At 44.7% G+C, this 20,502-nt stretch overlaps 2 protein-coding genes across 15 annotated transcripts in view; one reads left to right on the top strand and one right to left on the bottom strand.

Annotated features, from left to right (window-relative positions):
* ATP2A2 (ATPase sarcoplasmic/endoplasmic reticulum Ca2+ transporting 2) overlaps positions 1-16,477 on the top strand; it is a 56,520-nt gene extending 40,043 nt beyond the window's left edge. Inside the window, exons 9-21 of one of the 2 annotated variants that reach the window (XM_087857361.1) lie at positions 598-686; positions 1,160-1,262; positions 2,059-2,190; positions 5,123-5,245; positions 5,346-5,564; positions 6,347-6,682; positions 7,932-8,152; positions 8,590-8,792; positions 10,255-10,340; positions 10,608-10,741; positions 11,364-11,481; positions 11,569-13,145; positions 15,674-16,477. In XM_087857361.1, coding sequence (XP_087713487.1) covers positions 598-686; positions 1,160-1,262; positions 2,059-2,190; positions 5,123-5,245; positions 5,346-5,564; positions 6,347-6,682; positions 7,932-8,152; positions 8,590-8,792; positions 10,255-10,340; positions 10,608-10,741; positions 11,364-11,481; positions 11,569-11,838 — 2,034 coding nt within the window. In that variant the 3' untranslated portion in view covers positions 11,839-13,145; positions 15,674-16,477. The remainder of the gene's footprint in view (positions 1-597; positions 687-1,159; positions 1,263-2,058; positions 2,191-5,122; positions 5,246-5,345; positions 5,565-6,346; positions 6,683-7,931; positions 8,153-8,589; positions 8,793-10,254; positions 10,341-10,607; positions 10,742-11,363; positions 11,482-11,568; positions 13,146-15,673) is intronic. The other variant, XM_045777133.2, reaches the window with a different exon arrangement.
* The window catches only part of ANAPC7 (anaphase promoting complex subunit 7), a 39,469-nt gene continuing 32,826 nt past the window's right edge, over positions 13,860-20,502 (bottom strand). For 6 of the 13 annotated variants that reach the window (XM_087857382.1, XM_087857369.1, XM_087857370.1 and 3 more), the window contains one exon: positions 13,860-20,227. The gene's annotated coding sequence lies outside the window, so the exon portion shown is untranslated. The remainder of the gene's footprint in view (positions 20,228-20,502) is intronic. The other 7 variants (XM_087857378.1, XM_087857379.1, XM_087857377.1 and 4 more) reach the window with 6 other exon arrangements.

The following is a 20,502-nucleotide window of genomic DNA, read 5'->3' as shown; positions in this document are numbered from 1 at the left end:
GTGATATTAAATAGCTTCTGGTTGGAATAAAGGACAGAACTTTTTTTTTTTTTTTTAAGATTTTATTTATTCATTTGACAGAGAGGCAGCAAGAGAGGAAACACAAGCAGGGGGAGTGGGAGAGGAGAAGCAGGCTTCCCGCTGAGCAGGGAGCCCGATGCGGGACTCGATCCCAGAACGCTGGGATCATGACCCGAGCCAAAGGCAGATGCCCAGTGACTGAGCCACCCAGGCGCCCCAAGGGACAGAACTTCTGATGCTGTGCTTCAGTTTATAAGTTTAATTAAAATTGTTTTTTGTTTTCAAGATTTTATTTATTTATTTGACACAGAAGGAGACAGCCAGTGAGAGAGGGAACACAAGCAGGGGGAGTGGGAGAGGAAGAAGCAGACTCCCAGCGGAGTAGGGAGTCCGGTGCAGGCCTCGATCCCAGAACCCTGGGATCTCGCCCTGAGCCGAAGGCAGACGCTTAACGAATGAGCCACCCAGGCGCCCCTAAAATTGTTTTCTTAAATGAGAAGTGCTTTTTGTCTTAGCAAAGATTATTTTTTCCGGCATATTTTTATACCTTTTAAAATTGGTGCCTCTTTTCTGTAGATGTTCATTCTGGACAGAGTTGAAGGTGATAGTTGTTCCCTTCATGAGTTTACCATTACTGGATCAACATACGCACCTATTGGAGAAGTGTGAGTAAACCTGCCTTATTATTTAAAGGATCCATTGGGCAATTTCGTACTTGGATAGATTTGCAATGTATCTAAAAAGTTTTCTGAATGTGGCTCATACTAGTTACTGGAGTAGTAATTTTTTTTTTCTTCTGATGCACACTTTGAAAGAGAAAACACAGGTGATAAGTCAGACTTTTTTCATCTTTATTTAGCTCCTCTTTGGATCCCTATTTTTCAAGTGGGGTTTCTGTTCTGTATTGATAACTGTGGTGGACGAATTTCATTAACTAAGAACATCTGGTCTTTACTGATTGATTCCTGATATCAAAGTCACATTCTTTTTTATTGTCTCCAGCATCAGATTTCTAAGAGCCATCACTCAAATTCTTTTGAATACTTGCCAGACTTTGTCCACAAAATTATATTGTATAATTAAGTAAAAATCAATAGAAATGACCACACTGTGCTCTAAAAGTGTTTTCTTTTGATAGGCATAAAGATGATAAACCAGTGAAATGTCATCAATATGATGGTCTTGTGGAATTGGCAACAATTTGTGCTCTTTGTAATGATTCCGCATTGGATTACAATGAGGTAAGGCTCCTCATAAATGAGAAAGTAGACCTGGCTGTTCTAGTTCAAGGGTGGGGTGGGTGGAATGAAAATCCAGCCTTCCTTCCTCCCTTTGGAAAGTAAGGGTTCCTGATTTTATTTCCTCTTTCCATTTTATCCAAATCAGCGTGACCTAGCCAGGAAAGCGGAGAGCCTTTCCTATGTCCCCTGAGCACTGCAGTCACTTCGCTAAGAGTCAGAGTGTATGTGGCGTGCTCCTCTGCTGTGGTGCAGCTGTTATACTGAGGACAACCTAGAACAGGGCATGTTTTCCTGAAAGTATAGGGTATTGATTTTTTTTTTTTTTTTTTTTTTTTTTAAGATGGGGACTGTTACATCCTCGACAGGCTCAGGGTTAGAGGGTTGTTTTGATGATGATGATGATACAAAATTTAACCAACAAAAATCCTTTTTTCCTTCCCTTTTTACTTACATAGTAATCCTCTAGTTTCTATCTGAAATTAGATAAGCCAGTCCCCAATGTGTGAACTCTGTAGAATGATAACACCACACAGTGACTTATGCTTTTTGCAAGCTCTGTTTGAATTAATACTGTGACTAGTGGGTTCTCATAGTTAAAGGAAATAAAAAACGTAGTTAATAGAATAAGATAACATGATTTGAGTATATTTTTAATTATCTGCGTCATGTGCTCCAGAGTCAGGTAAAAATGGCCTCTAGAAGAATGATGTGAAGAAGTTGTCCTCCGATGGAAAGTCTTTATTAATGAAAAACTTATTTACTACTTTTGCACTTTCTGTGCTTTTAACCAATACAGGCGAAGGGTGTATATGAAAAAGTTGGAGAAGCTACAGAGACTGCTCTCACTTGCCTAGTAGAGAAGATGAATGTATTTGATACCGAATTGAAGGGTCTTTCTAAAATAGAGCGAGCAAATGCCTGCAACTCGGTCAGTATTTGAGCTTGGTGTATTGTCCATGCTGCCCTTTGCTCCCTCCGCTCGTAGACAGCTAAGGTATATGTACCTTATCTTCTCAAACTTGCGGCATCTCCTTCCCCACATTTGCTCTTAGGTCAAATGATACGGCTATCTGACCAAGAACATAGGTATCACTAGATACTTTCCACACACAGTCATTGTGCCCCCAAGGTCTATCTTCTTAGAGCCCCTGGCACCGTGAGTGCACTGTCCTAGCTCCCGGCAGAGCCCAGCTGCTCAGCTGCTCCTCGCGGTCGCAAGCCCCACCTGCTCTCCAGCATTATCACTTTTCCATCTCGTCTCCACCAGATCTTTATCAACATAGGACAAATAGTATGGTTTTTATCTTAAAACTTTTCTTCGGACTTTATTTCCCCCTTTAGCGCCCTGCTTCTTTTCTAGTAAAATTCCTCAAAGCAGCCGTTTTACTGTTTTCTCTTGTTTCACTTTTCCTGTTTTCTCAAATCCACTCCACACGAGCTATTTAAGCATTTTGGTGAGCGCACCAAATCTCAGGCTGTGAAAGGGGCTTCAAGGCCATCCAGTCCAGTCTGGCACTTACAGGCAGGGAAACTGAGGCCTTTGGTGACTTAGCATAGTTTCATAGGGTGAGGCAGAACTGGACTCCTGCTCCTGCACCCTTTCTTTGCATCATTTGAGGAAGCAAAACTCACAGTACAATTTAAGGATATAGATCTCCGCTGAAGTGTACCGACTCATACCTCACAGCCAGCAGTCTCCTCATCCCGAGGGTCTTGGGCACATCCTGTGGCATCCTACCCCGACATATGTGGCTTACATAACATGGGAGAAGTCCAGGCCCCTTGTCTCCATTGTAGAGAGCTCACTCCCTGACTGGCGGCAAGGGTAGGGGTGGTGCTGGTCCTTGCAAAGCCACAACACATTAGTTGGTGTGACTAAGCCCCTCAGAGGCAACCTGAAGACATAGCTTCACGGAGACTGAGGGTTAGAATTGTGTGATTCTAGACCTATAATTAGTTGATGAAGGGAAACAAGTAGTATCATGGAGCTTAAAAGTGGTGTGTTAACTCTCACGATGACCACAATAAAGGGCACAGCCATCTGTTCTCTCCTCTGCAGACTAAGCATTTTCTTGCTCCATGGCTGCCTTTGCCTCATTTTTTTGTCCGCAGCTGAGGGGGGTCAGAAATGACTGTCATGGGGCTCCTTCACTGAAAATTCTCAGATCCAAACTCATGCCAATCCCCAGCACCCAGAAAGGAGGAACCTGTTGTAGTTTGGAGGTGAAGTGGGCAGGACCCAGCTTTTTAATGCCGAGTGGATTTGGAAATAACTACCACTCACCCCCGGCTGTATCTGGTGCCTAGGTCCACACCTTAGTCAGAATCACCACACGTTCTGTCAGTCTTCTAGAGCATTTGGTTACCAGTGCTTGATGGAAACTAAACACATAAGAAATGAGTCAGGGAATGCAGAATTCAGTGATGGTCTTTTTTCTGCTTGTGGCAGCTCTGGCTAGGAGGGTGGCTGTAGACCACCCAGCCTGGAGGAGAACCCACAGGCACCAGTCTACTCATCACTGCCCACATTGGACATTGAGCTTCTTGGGGATTTCTGTAATTATCATTAGCTTTGTGTCTGAGTAGGGGGTAGGGGAGGATCAGGGTAATCCGAATCAAGGCAGAAACCATAAGATTATTTAAGTGGATACAGAAAAGGCATCTGATAAAATTTGTTCGTGATAAAAACTCAGCAAACTTTACCTCCAAGCTAACGGTGCGTTTACACAGAGCCTGTAGTAATGTCCTATTCCTAGCAACAGAAGTTCTGCCTTCCACGTTTCTATTCAGGGTGGTACTGGCAGCCCCAGTCCATGCAATACAGCAAGAAAAATCAAAAAGGACACAGTATACATTGTAGGTAATTGGGTTGTATATATGATCCAGATTCAACAGCTTATAAATCTGAAGGGTAATTTTCAGTCCTCATTCACCTGAGCTGTTAGTCTCTCCCTCCTTGAAACATTCCTTCACTTGTTCTCCTCGCTCCTGGCCCTCTGCCAACACCTTTGGTGGATCTTCCACCTCCCACCAGGCGGGGAGCCCCCAGGGCCCAATCCTCAACCTTTCCTGTTCGCAGTTACCCCCATGGGGTCTCCTGGTCACTGTGCTGGAGTGTAATACAGTGGCCACTGGCTCTCAGAAGCTCTTTAGAATAAAAACAGTGGTTCTTCGGGTGCTTAGTAGCCACACTGGATAGCTACATGAGCAGCTCTGCTAGAACATTCCCACCACAGTAGGAGCTTCTGTGAGGCAGCAGTGTTCTGGACCACCTATTTCTGCCCACAGTTGCCATGGTCTCTTGGATTATTTATACTAACTGGTGTTCCTTGTTCCCCTTCAGCTCATTCTTAACACAACTGCCAGACTTTGAAACCCTCCCTTGTCATCCATTTTCACTTGTTATAAATGCCTTAAAGTCATTTTTAACATCCTACAACCTGTTTCTCACCTCTTTCTCTTGCAAGATTTTCCAGCTGCCCCTTAAACGTGCCATGTCATGCTAGCCTGAGCTTCTGCACTCCCAGCTCACACATCCTTCACATTTTTACTCAAATGTTGCCTTCTGACCGTTTTATGTAAAGTTACGATCTGAACGTACACAAATTCTCCATCCCCCTTCCCTGCCTTACCTAAAATTTTTTTCTCCATAGCACTTTGTTTACATTCCAGTGTGTCTTTCCCAAACCAGAGGGCAAGTTTAAGCTTCATGAGGGGGAGAACTTACTTGTTTTGTTCATCGTCCATTGCTAAATGCCCAGTGCCTGTCACATAATAGGTGCTTAGTGAGTGTTTGTTGAACAAGTGAAAAATAAACCAAAATTGTCATCCAATAATATTCTATGTGTGTTCTCCTATAGGTCATTAAGCAGTTGATGAAAAAGGAATTCACTCTGGAGTTTTCACGTGATAGAAAATCGATGTCAGTTTATTGTACACCAAACAAACCTAGCCGGACATCAATGAGCAAAATGTTTGTGAAGGCAAGTACGGCACATTGCAGTTGAGACGTTCTTACCGGGATTAGCATCCTGGGTGCTCCCAGTAAATAAAATTGTTGATCTAAATCTGTAACATTTCCAGGGTGCTCCTGAAGGTGTCATTGACAGGTGCACCCACATTCGAGTTGGAAGTACTAAAGTGCCTATGACCCCGGGAGTCAAACAGAAGGTCATGTCTGTCATTCGGGAATGGGGTAGCGGCAGCGACACACTGCGGTGTCTGGCTCTGGCCACTCACGACAACCCACTGAGAAGAGAAGAAATGAACCTTGAGGACTCTGCCAACTTTATTAAATATGAGGTTAGCTAATGAAAAGTTTCTTCCCCCACACCCTGCACATTCATTGTGTTCAAACAGTACTCCTTCAGTAAAAGGTCAAATGAGTCTTGCTTTTGCCAAGAAAGGGGTGTGGTTATTTGTTTTTCTCTAGGCCAAATGCATCACCATTCCAATTTAGCTTGCTGCTTCCAACCTATGTAGTTAACAGTTTAATGCAAGTCTGTTACTTTCAAGGTAGAATAGTTAATAGACTTGAGCTAAATACACTTGTAAAGCCTATTTTGCAACTCCTCTGTAAATTAAGATTTTTTAAAAATTGGGAATGTTTCTTAAATATTCATGAGTTATTAAAGGTCAAAATATCCAAGTTGAGGGATTCCTTCCACTTGTCTGCTTATAGAATTCCTTCTTACCAGGTATGTGACTTCCCGAAGCACTGCCTGAAAGGAATAAGGAATAACTTTGGTACTATGGGCCACAAGAGTGGCCAGTATCAAAATGCTCTTCTTCCTTGGTATGTGTTTTTCCTCATTTCAAAGGATTATCATCATGAAAGTTAAAGGATGATTTAGTTATTAAGAATGTAGTGCTATTTTTCATCCTTTCCAGTTAATTGTAATTAGTACTATTCCTCAATGGATTTATAGCTCTATGAATATTTATCTTAGATAAGAGTCACAGTTACAGAATTTATTATAGGAAAATGCAGAAACCTTTGCTCTTAATGTATAACTGGCCCTTGTCTACACCAGGGGAGAAACTAGAATTTCCTGTTTGAACATAAGGTGATTCTTTTGCTGTAGACCAATCTGACCTTTGTTGGCTGCGTGGGCATGCTGGACCCTCCAAGAATTGAAGTGGCCTCTTCTGTGAAGCTGTGCCGGCAAGCAGGCATCCGGGTCATCATGATCACAGGGGACAACAAGGGCACTGCTGTGGCCATCTGTCGGCGCATTGGAATCTTCGGGCAGGACGAGGATGTGACATCAAAGGCTTTTACGGGTCGGGAGTTTGATGAGCTCAATCCTTCAGCCCAGAGAGATGCCTGTTTGAATGCCCGCTGTTTTGCTCGAGTTGAACCTTCCCACAAGTCAAAAATTGTAGAATTTCTTCAGTCTTTTGATGAGATTACAGCTATGGTGAGTACCTTTGGACTCATACTGCGCGTACAGCAGGTTGTAATTTTGACTATTAAATGTTTAATAATAGTTCCCAAATTTAGCATATCCAGATCAGGGCTGTTTCTGTAGGGTTCTGTTGGCCCATAGTTGGCATGTTGTATGTTACCTGCAGGGAGGATTCTAGAGCAGCTTAAGAAGTAGAAGAATACCTTCTGAATCGGTTGTGGGGAAATACCTGGTGACATCTAGTCTTTATCTTGGTTAAAGGGTACATGTTTCTTCTGTTTTAAGATTTTATTTATTTGAGAGAGAGAAAATGAGCCAGGAGGAGGGGGAGAGGGAGAGGGAGAAGCAGGCTCCCCACTGAGCAGGGAGCGGCTCGATTCCAGGACCCTGGGATCATGACCTGAGCCGAAGACAGACACTTAACTGAGCCACCCAGGTGCCCCAGAAGTGTACATGTTTCTATCTCAGGTTTTCTAAAAATTTGTTCAGGATGTAACTTCTTTGTATTATATAACCCTACCTGAAATTAGATGTACTGGTCAAGCATTAAGAGCTGCCCGTGTGCGAGGCATTTCCAGTATTCTTCCCCTAGTGTGAATCTTCACCCAGACACATTCACATTGTGTAGTATTTGCTTTCTGTTGCTTGTCTGTAAAACTTTAAGAAAAAGTGTTATTTGAAAGCAGATATTATAGGTATACTCCCTTCCTCCTTCCTTCCTCTCCTCCTCTCCCAGAGGGAACCACTGTTCTGAATTCAATGTTGGGTGTTCAGTAGAAATTTAAAAAACTCCCATGGGAGTGATAGCTTTGTATCTGTAGACAATATTTAGTCTTTTTGCACGTTTGTGACCTTTGTAAGTGGCATATTACGGTTTCCATCTTTTTGCAGTCTGCACCTATTCTACTTGAGATTTCTCTGTGTGGATACAAGTACTGCATCTTAACTGCCATGTGGGTGGTTTTGGTTTTGTTTGGTTTGGTAAAAAAAAATAATAATAATAATACAGATGAATTTTGAAGTCCTCTTTGTTCCACTTCCCTCTGAAGTCTCTTCGACTCATTTGACAATTTTGCGTTTCACAGGTGAAGTGTGTTTTGTGATGCCACCTTGTAAAAATGAAAAATTCCCTATGTCTGTGCCCAGAGGCCCACGGCTCCATTCGTCCCCCTTGCTTCAGGGTGGCTGAGGTGTTGTCAGGGATGTGTGTGTGTGAGGTGGTGGCAGGTGTGCATAAACCAGCCATCGCGTTCCCTTTCAGACTGGGGATGGCGTGAATGACGCTCCTGCCCTGAAGAAATCGGAGATCGGCATCGCCATGGGGTCCGGCACGGCAGTGGCTAAAACCGCCTCTGAGATGGTCCTGGCCGATGACAACTTCTCCACCATCGTGGCCGCTGTCGAGGAGGGGCGGGCAATCTACAACAATATGAAGCAGTTCATCCGCTACCTCATCTCATCAAATGTGGGGGAAGTTGTCTGGTGGGTCCCTGTGAGAGATCACTTGTAGTCCTTTGTCTAAAATCAGGGCCTGGGATGACCAGCTTTCCAGATTTGTTCATATGGCAGCAGCTTTGGTCCTCGTGCATGAGTCGGGAGGGAGGGCCAGGCAAGAGGAGGAAGCTAGAGGTTCTTCCGGTTCTCGGCAGGGCTGTCCTGCGGCTGCCCTCATGTGTAAAGGATGCCCTTGAACATAGAAATGAGTTTAACTATATAAAGTAACACAAAATTCTTGGCCTTCTAACATTGTACTTTAAATCGACGCTAGGTATAACAAATGTTTTATGGTGGCCAAAAAGTTATTTCAAGCAGTCATTGTTACTGTCCATTGATTTCATGGAGGAGGAGAGGGTACTGATGGTATGTAAAGTAGTGGCCAAAATAATTTGGGGTCTTTCTCTTTCTTCGGGTGGAAACAGTATCTTCCTGACGGCAGCTCTTGGATTTCCTGAGGCTTTAATTCCTGTCCAGCTCCTCTGGGTCAATCTGGTGACAGACGGCCTGCCTGCCACCGCCCTGGGGTTTAACCCTCCTGATCTGGACATCATGAATAAACCACCCCGGAACCCGAAGGAACCCCTGATCAGCGGATGGCTCTTTTTCCGTTACCTGGCCATTGGCTGTGAGTACAGTTTTTATATCGTTGACTTTTAAACAAAATGTTCATGAGCCAAAATTTTTGTAAATCCATCCCTTAAAAGCACATTTTTTTTCTATCCCTGTATTAGGGTATAACAAAAAATGGAGTTTAATAAACTGTATACCCAGTTCACAGGAAAGTTAGTCCCTTGTTTTAGTTATCCCGTCATTCCTTAGGCCTTTGTGAATGAAGTTTTTAGATTTAACCTAAGGCCAAAAGGATACAGGGGTGAGTTAGGGTCAGGCCTTTCGTCACCAAGCTATGAAACGAAGCCCCACCCCCTACGTTTTAGAGAACGGAGCTGTGCATTCATTTGCAGCACTTGGGAAACACAGGAGCCCCGGCCACAGGTCAGGATCCTCATACGTTGTCTCTATGGCCCTCCTGCCCCTGCCCGGCTGCTGGTTCTTATCCTCACTTTAGAGCTTCGGAAAGTGAGGCCCAGAGAGTTAAAATAATAACTGCCCTGGGGTTCTATAGGAAGGTGGTTTTTTGTTTTTAGTATGTTCACATGATTTAAAATTCAAAAAGCACACTGTGGCATAAAGTGAGAAGGTTCTCAGCCAGTCAGTTCCCCTCCAATAGTGATTTTCTCTTGTGCCCTCCAGAAATATTCTAGCAGATAGATCTATCCTGTGCATATATTTTCCTGAGGGTTGGTGTCCTGTACACACGTGTGCTGAACCCTGTATTTCTCCCTATTTGTTGGGAATTGCCACGTCATTACGGGTATGGCTGCCCTGTCCACCAGCTGCCTCCTGTTCCATAATTGCCGGGTTAGAGGGAGTGTGAGCTTGTATCTTCTGGTAGATGCTGCTGCACTGGGACCATCTTCATGGTGTCCCCGTGTTCTCTACTACCCCGTTGCTTTGTAATCAGTTTGCTCAGTTCAAAACTATTTGCTTGGGGATGGGGGGTAGGGGAGGTGGTCTCAAAATCGGCTTTGGGCTTTGCCATGTTGCTTGGTTCTGCACTAAGTGCTCTGGCGGCATTTCCCTGTAGCAGTTCTGCCAGGCCTTTGATGGAGCAAGTAAGTGTCTTAACTGGGAGCATCAGTTTCCCTGAACGTCAAGGGGCGTGTGATCTGGTCCTCCGGCAGAAGTGAGGCACTGTGTGGAGATGATGCACCTGCAGCCGTAAAGCATTAGCCTCCAGTGAGAGAGGGGCATGGCTAGCGTAAAGGTCCAGCCAATTCCAGTAGGTACTCTTCCTCACAAACTCTGGAAGAAAAGTTGCCTAGTTTTTCTGTACCGCAGACCCCCTCTCCTTGCAGAAACCCTCCGTCTAGATGCTTCAGCTGATGGGAGTGAGCAGTTGCTAGTGGCTGCACAGGTTCTCCTGTACCATCGTCATACCCTGTCTCCTCTCTGCTGGACACTGGCCCACGAGACAGGACATGCAGTGAGAGCCGTGGGCTGCAAACCCCGCCTGTGTCTGTTCCCAGGTTACGTTGGCGCTGCTACGGTGGGTGCTGCTGCCTGGTGGTTCATTGCTGCCGATGGAGGTCCAAGAGTGTCCTTCTACCAGCTGGTACGTATCTGCCTTTTTTCCTCTGCCTTAGAGGCAAAGCGTTATAAGGTTGTACTTGAGCGTTTTGTGGTTTGGGTGCCTATCAGATCATTTTAACATTCAAAAAATAAGCAGTTGAATCTAAGATGATTTTGAGGACCCAGGGCTTCTCTGGGAGATGGGGTGAGATCCTGTGTGGGTCTGTGCACTGGGCTTCCTGTGGAGCAGGGCCATGGACCTTGGAAATGTACTTGGCTGATCAGGAACTTGATTGGGCATTTGTTGCAGAGCCACTTCCTACAGTGTAAAGATGACAACCCGGATTTTGAAGGAGTGGATTGTGCAATCTTCGAGTCCCCGTACCCGATGACAATGGCGCTGTCTGTTCTTGTAACCATAGAGATGTGTAACGCCCTCAACAGGTCAGTGAGTCCTCGACAAGCTGGGGCAAGAGCCCCGCCAGCCAGCGCAGCGGGGACCTGGGTGTCGTGGTTGCTAGAGGATTGCAGGAAAGCTCCACCCTCCCAGAAAGAAAGGAGAACAAGCAGCACCGGTTTTAAAAGCTTCAGTCGTCATCACCTCCAGGAAGTAGTGGGAGTGCTTAACCACATGTTCCTTAGGAGACAGTGGGGGCCAAAAATAGGGCCCTCCGTACCCCTGTATGCCCGTGCCCACAGGGAAGGCACTCTTGCCCTTTAGCAGCGAGACAAATGGTATCATCCAATTAAGCCAGTGACAAAAAAGGAAATTTCGAAATAGCGTCAATATCAAGAGTAATTGAGAGCGGCTTTGAGTCCATTGAAAGGGAGTCTGCTGTGCCGAAGCCTAGATTTAAAATTGGAAGTTTGTCCTACATCTGAACATTCTTCCTTTAACTTTGCCACAGTAGAAACTTCACTCAGTAGAATTAGGTCAGTGGGCAAGGCCAGGTTAGCTGCTGCCTTACTGAAGCATAGCTCCGAACGGCCTTGGGCACTGGTTGTTACAAAGGCCTTTTTTGCCTTTTGGGCGGGCATAGTTCACGTACCTCTCATTGTTCTGCAGCTTGTCTGAAAACCAGTCCCTGCTGAGGATGCCCCCCTGGGAGAACATCTGGCTCGTGGGCTCCATCTGCCTGTCCATGTCGCTCCACTTCCTCATCCTCTACGTGGAACCGTTGCCAGTAAGCGCTGGTGGGACCAGGACCGAGGCTGGGACCTTGCTGCCTGTCCCGCAGGTCTGGGAGCTTGACAGCTTCTTTGTATTTCAGCTTATTTTCCAGATCACACCGCTGAATTTGACCCAGTGGCTGATGGTGCTGAAAATCTCCTTGCCTGTGATTCTAATGGACGAGACACTCAAGTTTGTGGCCCGCAACTACCTGGAACCTGGTAAAGAGTGTGTGCAGCCTGCCACCAAATCCTGCTCGTTCTCGGCATGCACCGATGGGATTTCCTGGCCGTTTGTGCTGCTCATAATGCCCCTAGTGATCTGGGTCTATAGCACAGACACTAACTTTAGTGATATGTTTTGGTCTTGACTGACAGTTTTACATAAAGAAGATGTTTAACTTAATCAATTAATTTTTTTATTGTTTAAAGCAACTGTCTATTTCTGATGAATTTTCACATGAACATATTGGCTGGTGAAGGAGATTTCATACTCTAGATTTTGTTTTGCTTTTCTGACTCCAGTGGGGCAAGATTTTCCTTTTTTATACACATAATTAAAGTGTCCATTGACATGTACAGAGAACTAACACTATTTTATGCAAATATTTTTTTGTAGATGAAAAAGCATGTACAGTGTTCTGTTTAATACTCATCCTTGTATAAAAAAAATAGTTGAGCCAGCAGACATTGTCAGCAAATTAATTGGCAGCAGATTTTAGGAAATGAATGTGTGTGGTTTTTTTCTAAAACTAAATAGCATGTATTGTCTTTTGCATGATCATCTGGATTTAATCTGAGATCACAGTCTAATTATTATTCATAAGCCAATTTTTCTGCACTGAGCAGAGTACTGCTACCTCAGTCAGTATTTTTTGGTTTGCCACTCCCCTCACCCCCCAGCCCCCGTTCACTCCCACCCCCACTCCCGGCCCCGCTCGGCTGCTTCTCCTGTAGGGTTCCGATGGTTCTGTTTACATCAGTCTTAACAAGAGGTATGCCTGTTCTCGCTTGTGCAGAAAACATTGTTCCAGATTCAATTGACTGGGTTCATGTCCCCCCACGTAGTTTTTAAGGTTATTTATTTAAATGTCTAATGTATTTTATTGTAACAGACATTGTTCTGCCAACATTGCCTATTTCAGTGGCACTTCACAATCTAGTTTAAAAAGGAAAATAAAACATTTTAAATGGACAGAAAAATAACTGTCTTGTTTTTAACTTTTAAGTGGCTTAGCTTGAACTATCTAACAGAGGTGTCCAATTTTCTCTGAAGTTCTTAGCTCAGAACTTGAGTTGTACTGTGTTCGAGGAGAAGGATCGTGTTCTGCTGCATAGGTAGCTGTAGGAATTAATACACAGGCACCGGTTGTCACCCATGATACTTGTTTGCAAGTTTCTGCTGGCCTGTTTTAGCCTGGTGTAGAGAACATAAGGGGGAGTGTGTGTATGTGTGTATATGTGTGTGTGTTTTTTGTAAAAATCTGTAAATAGCACATGACCAAATGAACATATTGTATAGAACTATTTTTATTTGAACGTGGCACTAACCAGCACCATGGTTACTAGGATAAATGTTTGCGCATGTTCGAGATCAGTCTTACCAACCGTGTGTAGGTCATTAACTGTCCTAACTATGGTGTTTTCCTCCAATGCCTTCCAACATCCATCAACTAACGTGAGTATTCCCTGGAATCCTGATGCTTTAGCCTAAAGGTGACTGCCACCGAGTGAGCTAGCTGTGACACTAACGAAAATATCCCTTGTGTCATGTACTGCTGTGCTCTATGTCTCCAAGAGTAGCAAGTGAACGGTGCGTGGGACCTGTGCACACGTGGGGTGGGTTAGCCGACCCGAGGTGTGATGTAGACTCCATGCACGGCCTTGGACAGTGGCTCAGCCGGATGTTTGAGGAGGGCCTGGTGGGAGAGAAACTCGTTTTGCTTTGGTCCAAGGGACAGGCTGAGGGAACGCTGCCTTTGTTAATGCCAAGATGAGGATTCTCAAAAACTCATGGTTCTCTGGTGTCTGCTAGCTGCAAGGACTCATCCCAGGGTCTTGCTACTTGTTCATGAACAAGTAAAAACCTAGTGAAAGGAAATAATTGAACCAGTGAATTCACATATCCGTAGGTTTGTCTCAAATAGGTGGCCACCTTTTTTCACCTTCTGGGTCATACCCTTTGCAGCTGAGATTTGTCTTCTCTTTCTGCAGGGTACGAGAAAGCACAGTTATTAGGGCACGGCTCTGCTAGCAACCAACCATGAGCCGGGGTGAAGGAGGCCTAGGCAGCAGCTCCCTCCCTGTGGGGCCCTGACTGTTCTAGTGAAGGTACTGGGGCCAGCCCCAAGATGTGATATGAAGGCTCAGTGTTTGGGGAAAAGTTAATGGATTTTTTTTTTTTTTTAAAGATTTTATTTATTTATTCGACAGAGATAGAGACAGCCAGTGAGAGAGGGAACACACACAAGCAGGGGGAGTGGGAGAGGAAGAAGCAGGCTCATAGCGGAGGAGCTTGATGTGGGGCTTGATCCCATAACGCCAGGATCACGCCCTGAGCCGAAGGCAGACGCTTAACCGCTGTGCCACCCAGGCGCCCCTAATGGATATTATTAAGCAGGGCAAGGTGCTGCCAACTTCCCAGGTCCAAGTATAAGGGGATGGAAGTCCCGGCCTGACTCACTAAGGCCTCTGAGGAAGGGAGATTGGTTTGTATGGCAGAGGACATAGTGGGGAGGAGGGTAGGTTTTGCCGATTTTGGCGTAAAAAGAAGCCGGCTGAGTGACGAAATGCAATGAGTGCACCTTGGCTGCAAACCAAGACAGGATGTCTGAGCTTGGTGGTGTGCTATTCAGTGGAAACCAGACTTACCAGTCAGCTTTTCCTGATCTGGTTCCTTGATGTAGTGGCCTTTACAAAAGAAGTTGGATGTGGTTTGCTTCTGTCGGAGACCTGCACACCCCAGATGGGCCTGGGCCCGGCTCGTCTTGTGGTTTCTCAGCTTCAGGCCTGTCCAGCCACAGAGGTGGTTAAGGGACCCACTTCCCTCAGCCCTGGCCGCTGGGAGCATCCCCTTATCAGCTCTGCTTCAGGCTTTGCTGCTGAGAAACAGGCCCACGTGAGCCCCTCTCTTCAGCCACTGTACTGTCGTGGGCACATCCCTGGCCTCAGGCCTCCTACACTGAGGGGCAGGTGCGCAGACCCAGCCTCACCCAGCACCCGCAGGAAGGCACAGGCGGCCTCTGCTTTTGCCACCATCAGGACAGGGCAGTGTCATTTTCAGACTCACCAAAATGTGTCCATGTTCTCACCGATGGGCAGGTAGGCCTTGCACAGCTTCTTTGCTAGGGCTTTGCCTAAAAGATGGCCATCTCACATGTCCCCCAGCTGGGATCCCACTCCAGCGGCTCATTCTTCATCTGCACAGTGCAAGTGACACATTGTGCAGAGCGAGCTGCACGAGCTCCCAGACAAGCAGGGCCAGTGCCAGCCTCCCCCACGAGCAGCTGCTACCACGCCACCCTCAAACTGGGCCTCGGCCCCGAGTGTCTTTGAGGTGGCAGACCTCAGGAATAGGAGACCCACAAGCATTAGCTCGGTGTCTGTAAAGCAGCGACCCACCACCGGAGCAGTCTGCAGTGCCCATGAGCTAAGGCAGCCTTTTTAACGTAACCACCAATTTTGTCAAAGCCACCACCGTGCAGCATCCCCAGCCTGCCTTCTTCAAAGAGAGGGTGAGGACCGCAGCTCCCCTTCTAGGACTGGGCAGGGCTACCCTGGGAGGAAGGGAAAGGAAAGGGAGGAGCCAGAGGCTTCACACACTGCCACCCTGCTCACCTCTGCTTCACCTTCCTTACCATCTGCATTGCTAACCGAGAACTTTCCCTCCTCTTGCCCATCTCCCTTCCGTTACATCTGAAGCGACTATATGTCTGCCTGGTGGGGTTCTTCTGTGAGCCAGGGTGGCCTTTGCTCTTTAGCCAAACGACATGAAGGGCCCGTGTTGTCAAGCCAGTGCTTCTAGCTGCTACCCTGTGTAGGCAGCCCCTAAGGGACAGTTAATCAGAAATGCCAGTCTTGAAATCTTAAAAGGTCAAACTGAATATTCCTTCTCACTATTCCTTGTCACTTATTAATCTTAAGTAGTTAGTCTAACATTTCTTCCCCATATTTCTAAAGCTGATTTCCTCTCTCTTTCCTTTTCAGCAATACTGGAGTAACCGCTTCCTAAACCATTTTGCAGAAATATAAGGGTGTTCGGTTGCGTGCATGTGCGTTTTTAGCAACACATCTACCAGCCCTCTGCATGATTGATGTTGGGGGAAAAAGAAAAGTAGAAAAAAGTCCCCAACTCATTGTGTGTTATGTGGAGGAAATGTGTATTACCAACGGGGTTTAGCTTTTAAATCAAAATAATAATTACAAATGTACAATTTAGCTTAATGAATCAGAAAGCCTCTCCAGAGAACTTTGGTTTCTTTGCTGCAAGAAGAATGAGGTTCTGAAACCTTATCTAAGAACTTAGAAGCCATCAGCCAAGGCTCCATGTTTCTCTGTGCAAAATATCATGGCTTATATAAATGTACAATATTCAATTGTAATGCATGCCTTCAGTTGTAAGTAGCCAGATTTTCTCTATGGTGTCATTTAAACGTGCTACTTTTTAATTGGCCCTGTACAGTTTGCTTATTTATAAATTTATTGAAAACACTACAGGCGTTGAAAGGTTAGAATGTAGGCCTCCAGTTCATAGCTTCAGTTATTTTTTTGAGTGTGCAGCTATTTTGCACTGTATTAAATGTAACTTATTTAATGAAATCAGAAGCAGTAGACAGATGTTGGTGCAATACGAATATTGTGATGCATTTATCTTAATAAAATGCTAAATGTCAATTTATCACAACGCATGTTTGACTTTAGACTGTAAATAGAGATCAGTTGTCTATTTCTGTGCTGGTAACAAGCATTGCACAGACATGGTTTCAGGTAAATAAATCTATTCTAAGATAAGTTCACAGTGTGGTGCTGACTGTTCTCCAGTGGGAGGGCTGGGTGATGGGCACTGAGGGCCTCCAGCCTTGCACCCCGAAGGGTTTTTACCTTCTGGTGGGGAAGGTCTTAGACTTGACTTTCTGGGGAGGAGGTCTGTTCGTGTGTCACATGACTCAAGTACGGGGAAAGCTGAGTGTCTTGTCATTGGGTTTTCAGAGATAATCAGATGATTTTATAAGTTGTCAGTAGCTTGGAGATTGTACCAATGGAGAGATGCTTCTCATACTATTCAGACAGAAAATGTAAAATTCTACACTCCTACTGTGAATAGATAAGAGCGAACTGGAGCGGCTGCAGCAGGTAGCAGAATTCAGCCGTTTGATGGTTATTTAGTGCTTATTTACCAGGCATGGGTTTGGGGTGAGGGATTTCCCTATTTTCCAAATACACTGACTGTTGTATCATTTAAAAAAAAAAAAAAAGGCAAGGATAAATGATTCTATAAACCTAATAACAAAAAACACAAGTCCTAGCGACTACGAGATGGAAAAATATTTGATAAACTAACATCCATTCTTGACATGAAAAAAGCAGTATCCATAATTCCCATTTTATAACCTACTGAAAAACCAGAAGTATTGATACAACCAGAATTCCACTCACCGTACACTAGAGCCCACTACTCAGCACTGTCGACAGTCTGCAGTCAGGCAACAGATGGGACAATGCCTACAAGGGAACAAAAAGCCCCAGGAGTCTTATTAAGATCGATAATATCTTGTTCTTAGGGAAGTTTAATAATTCAGGGGGAATTGACATCTTGAGGTAATATGTAATTCATATATTAATGATAAATGAAAATACCAGCAGACATTTTAGTCAAACAAGAACAAAGAAAAAGAATAGCAAGGAAGTGTAGCAAACCCCTCAGATATAAGGCTCCAGGTTAAATGCACAGTGTGAGAAAGGTGGCATTTCATTTTAGTAGGTGAAAGTCGGGATATTGGCTATGTTGTTGGTCATCTTGAAAAAAACAGCTGTATCCCCCTTATACCGAATCAATTGCAAATGCATCAAAAAAAATTTTTGAAAAATGAAACTATACCCCTAAAAGGAAAAAAGCGCTAAATGACCCAGACGAAAGAGTATGTGAATGGCTTCTAAATAAGAGATGTACAGCCCTACCAGCCAAGTCCCTGTGAGACAGCATTCGTGCCCAGCAGCTGACAAACGGGCCGTGTGACACCAAGGAGGTGGAGAACCACCCTCTACGCCGCAGAACAAGTGCTCTGGCAGCTCTCTGTACGCCCTCACCATACAGCCTGGCGGGCCCACTCCTGCACCACCTTAGAGAGTCCTCACGCGTCCTGGAAGACTCACACCAGCATGTGTATAAAAGCATCAGAACCACCGAAGTGACCAACAGCAGCAGGGAAACAGGTACGTGCCTTTGAGACGGGTTTAGAGGACTCGGCAGCAGTGAAAATGAGTAAACTAGAACTGCAGATATCGACAGAAATCCCTCGGCACAGTGGAAACCAAGTGTGGTGTATACAAAGTTCAAAATCTGAAAAAAAAAAAAAAAAAACAACACACAAGTGTTAGATATGCGGGTGTTCGTTATGCCTATTTACATGTCTGGGGTTTTTTAAGAAAACCATAAAAGTACTAAGATCATGGAAGATGACAAGGCTTTCCAAGCAGGACGCAAAATCCCAGGAGAAAAGGGATAAATTGACTGTAAAAAGTTAAAAATTTGGACCAAAATACACCTATCTAGAGTTAGAGTTAGTTTGTCATAGGCATTTGCTGTGCCTATGACAACGAGCAAATTCCCTTCACGTGATTGGCAAAAACCACAGGTTGACGGGTACTGATCTCTGCCTTGCAGCTGGCATCAGAAAACTGTATTCATGCTGATGGTGAGCGTATCAACTGGCCCAGGCTTTGGAGGGCAACTGCACAAATCACTGAGGTTTTTAAACATCCACACCCTTTGATCAAGCACTTCCCTTTAGTGAAAACCTCCCACATGTTCACAGAAGCAACGTAATCCTGCGGTAGGATTATGTACAAAAAACGAAATAGTCCAGATGCCCATCAATAGGAAAGATGTTGAATAAACTAAGGACATTAATACCATGGACGTTATGCAACCTTCAAAAATACAAGGTCGATCTGTGTGAACCAGCAAGGAATGATACCCAGTCGATGATGTCTGCCAGTGAAACATTCAAGTGCAGGACAGTGTGTACAATATTCTATCATTCATTTTTTAAAAACAGGAGGAAGTTAAGTTTCCCGATAATGATGGTCACAGAGTAACTGATGATACTGTGATACAGATGGCGGATGGTGGGAGCCAGTGTTCTCACTGTTGGAGCGGGAGGTTACAGATAAGCAAGGGGAGAAGGCTAGAATGACTCACGTAATGAATTACGGTTGGAGATACCAGCATAAATTAATATTTCATTTAATACTGATATAGATGATCCTATATAGAAATATTTCTAGGGGCGCCTGGGGGGCTCGGTTAAGTGGCTGCCTTCAGCTCAGGTCATGATCCCAGGGTCCTGGGATCGAGCCCCATATCAGGCTCCCTGCTCAGCTGGGAGTCTGCTTCTCCCTCTCCCTCTGCCGCTCCCCCTGCTTGTGCTCTCTGTCAAAATATAAATAAAATATTAAAAAAAAAAAAGAAATATTTCTAGTTAGGTGTATGTGTCTGTGTACTTCCTTGCACCATCAACTGAGGGGGCCAGGAAGCAAGGACACTGCAGTAGCAATGAGCATACTTAGTTTCAGGTTCCTCATAACCATTCTCCAATGAAAGGAATCAAATCTTAGAGAAATGGCAGATTCCAGGGCCAGGGCAGAAAATGTACAACACACGCCTGGAGAACACTGTAGTGTCATGAAGTACAGAAGTACTTAACAAACAAAAAGCCAATGATCAAAGATGGGGTTATGTCAAAGGGACAGAGGAGCCAAACGAAAAAGCTCTGAATGGCCAAAACTAAATTTAAGCACAAAATAATGGTGTACTGGCTTATAATCCAAAGTTTAAAATAAATATCCATGAGTCTATCCTGATATAAATAGGAGAGATTAGAAATCTCCCATGCAGAAGAAATCCAAGTAATTTCTGTAGATAACTCTGTCCTCATGGACGTGAACCCTAACTCCCGTTCCGTAAGTAGCAGTGGTGCCCAGTGACCTCCCCTAGAGTACATGGCAGTGTGGTTGGGGAAAGTTACCCACAGTGGAGAAACCTGCAGACACTACCTCAGCCAAATGAGGTCATTTTGAGAGCATGTACCCTTGATATGAAGTGATGAGAGTAGCATTTTACCTGTGGTCTTCCTCCCCAAAGCACATAACATCAGTCTAATCGAAGAGGAAACATCTGACAAATCCCTAAGACATTCTCCAAATACGTGACTGGTCCTCCTTAAAACTGCAGAGGTCATCGAAAAGGAAAATCTGAGAAACTATCACAGCCACAAGGAGCCTAAGGATGCATGACAACGAAATGTAATATGGGATCCTGGATGGGATCCTGGAACAGAAAGAGGCAAAAACCAAAGAAGTCTGAATGAACTATGAACTTTAATTGTTAACAACATATAAATACTGGTTTATAATAATGTGTAAGTACTGTGACGAACGTACCATATTATTGTGAAATGTTAAAGTTAGGGGAAGTTGGGTCTGTGGAATACAGGAACCTTCCACGCCATGTGCTCATTTTTCCATATGTTTATAAATATTCTAAAATAAAAAGTTTATTTTAAAATGCTGGGATAAATATTTTTTTTTAATCCGCATAGAAGCATCAAAAAACCACAAGACAGTACAGAACTTCCAGGCCAAAATCTAAGAAGCGGCAAGGAGAGATCATCAGAATCTCCAAGGTTGCTTTTCCCCTTGTGGCATCTACCTCTCCAAATAAGCTAAGCTCTGAAAACATGAGCAGGGGTTTGGGGAGCTCACGGAGTGAAAAAGGCAAAGTCAAATCCAGGGCCCACCAAAAGTTAGAAGCCTCA

The sequence above is a fragment of the Ursus americanus genome, chromosome 30 (genome assembly GCF_024610735.1).
Source record: "Ursus americanus isolate L20-20 chromosome 30, mUrsAme1.1.p, whole genome shotgun sequence".
Lineage (NCBI taxonomy): Eukaryota > Metazoa > Chordata > Mammalia > Carnivora > Ursidae > Ursus > Ursus americanus.
The sequence above is the reverse complement of the archived record's forward strand: the minus strand, read 5'-3'. Positions and strand labels throughout refer to the sequence as shown.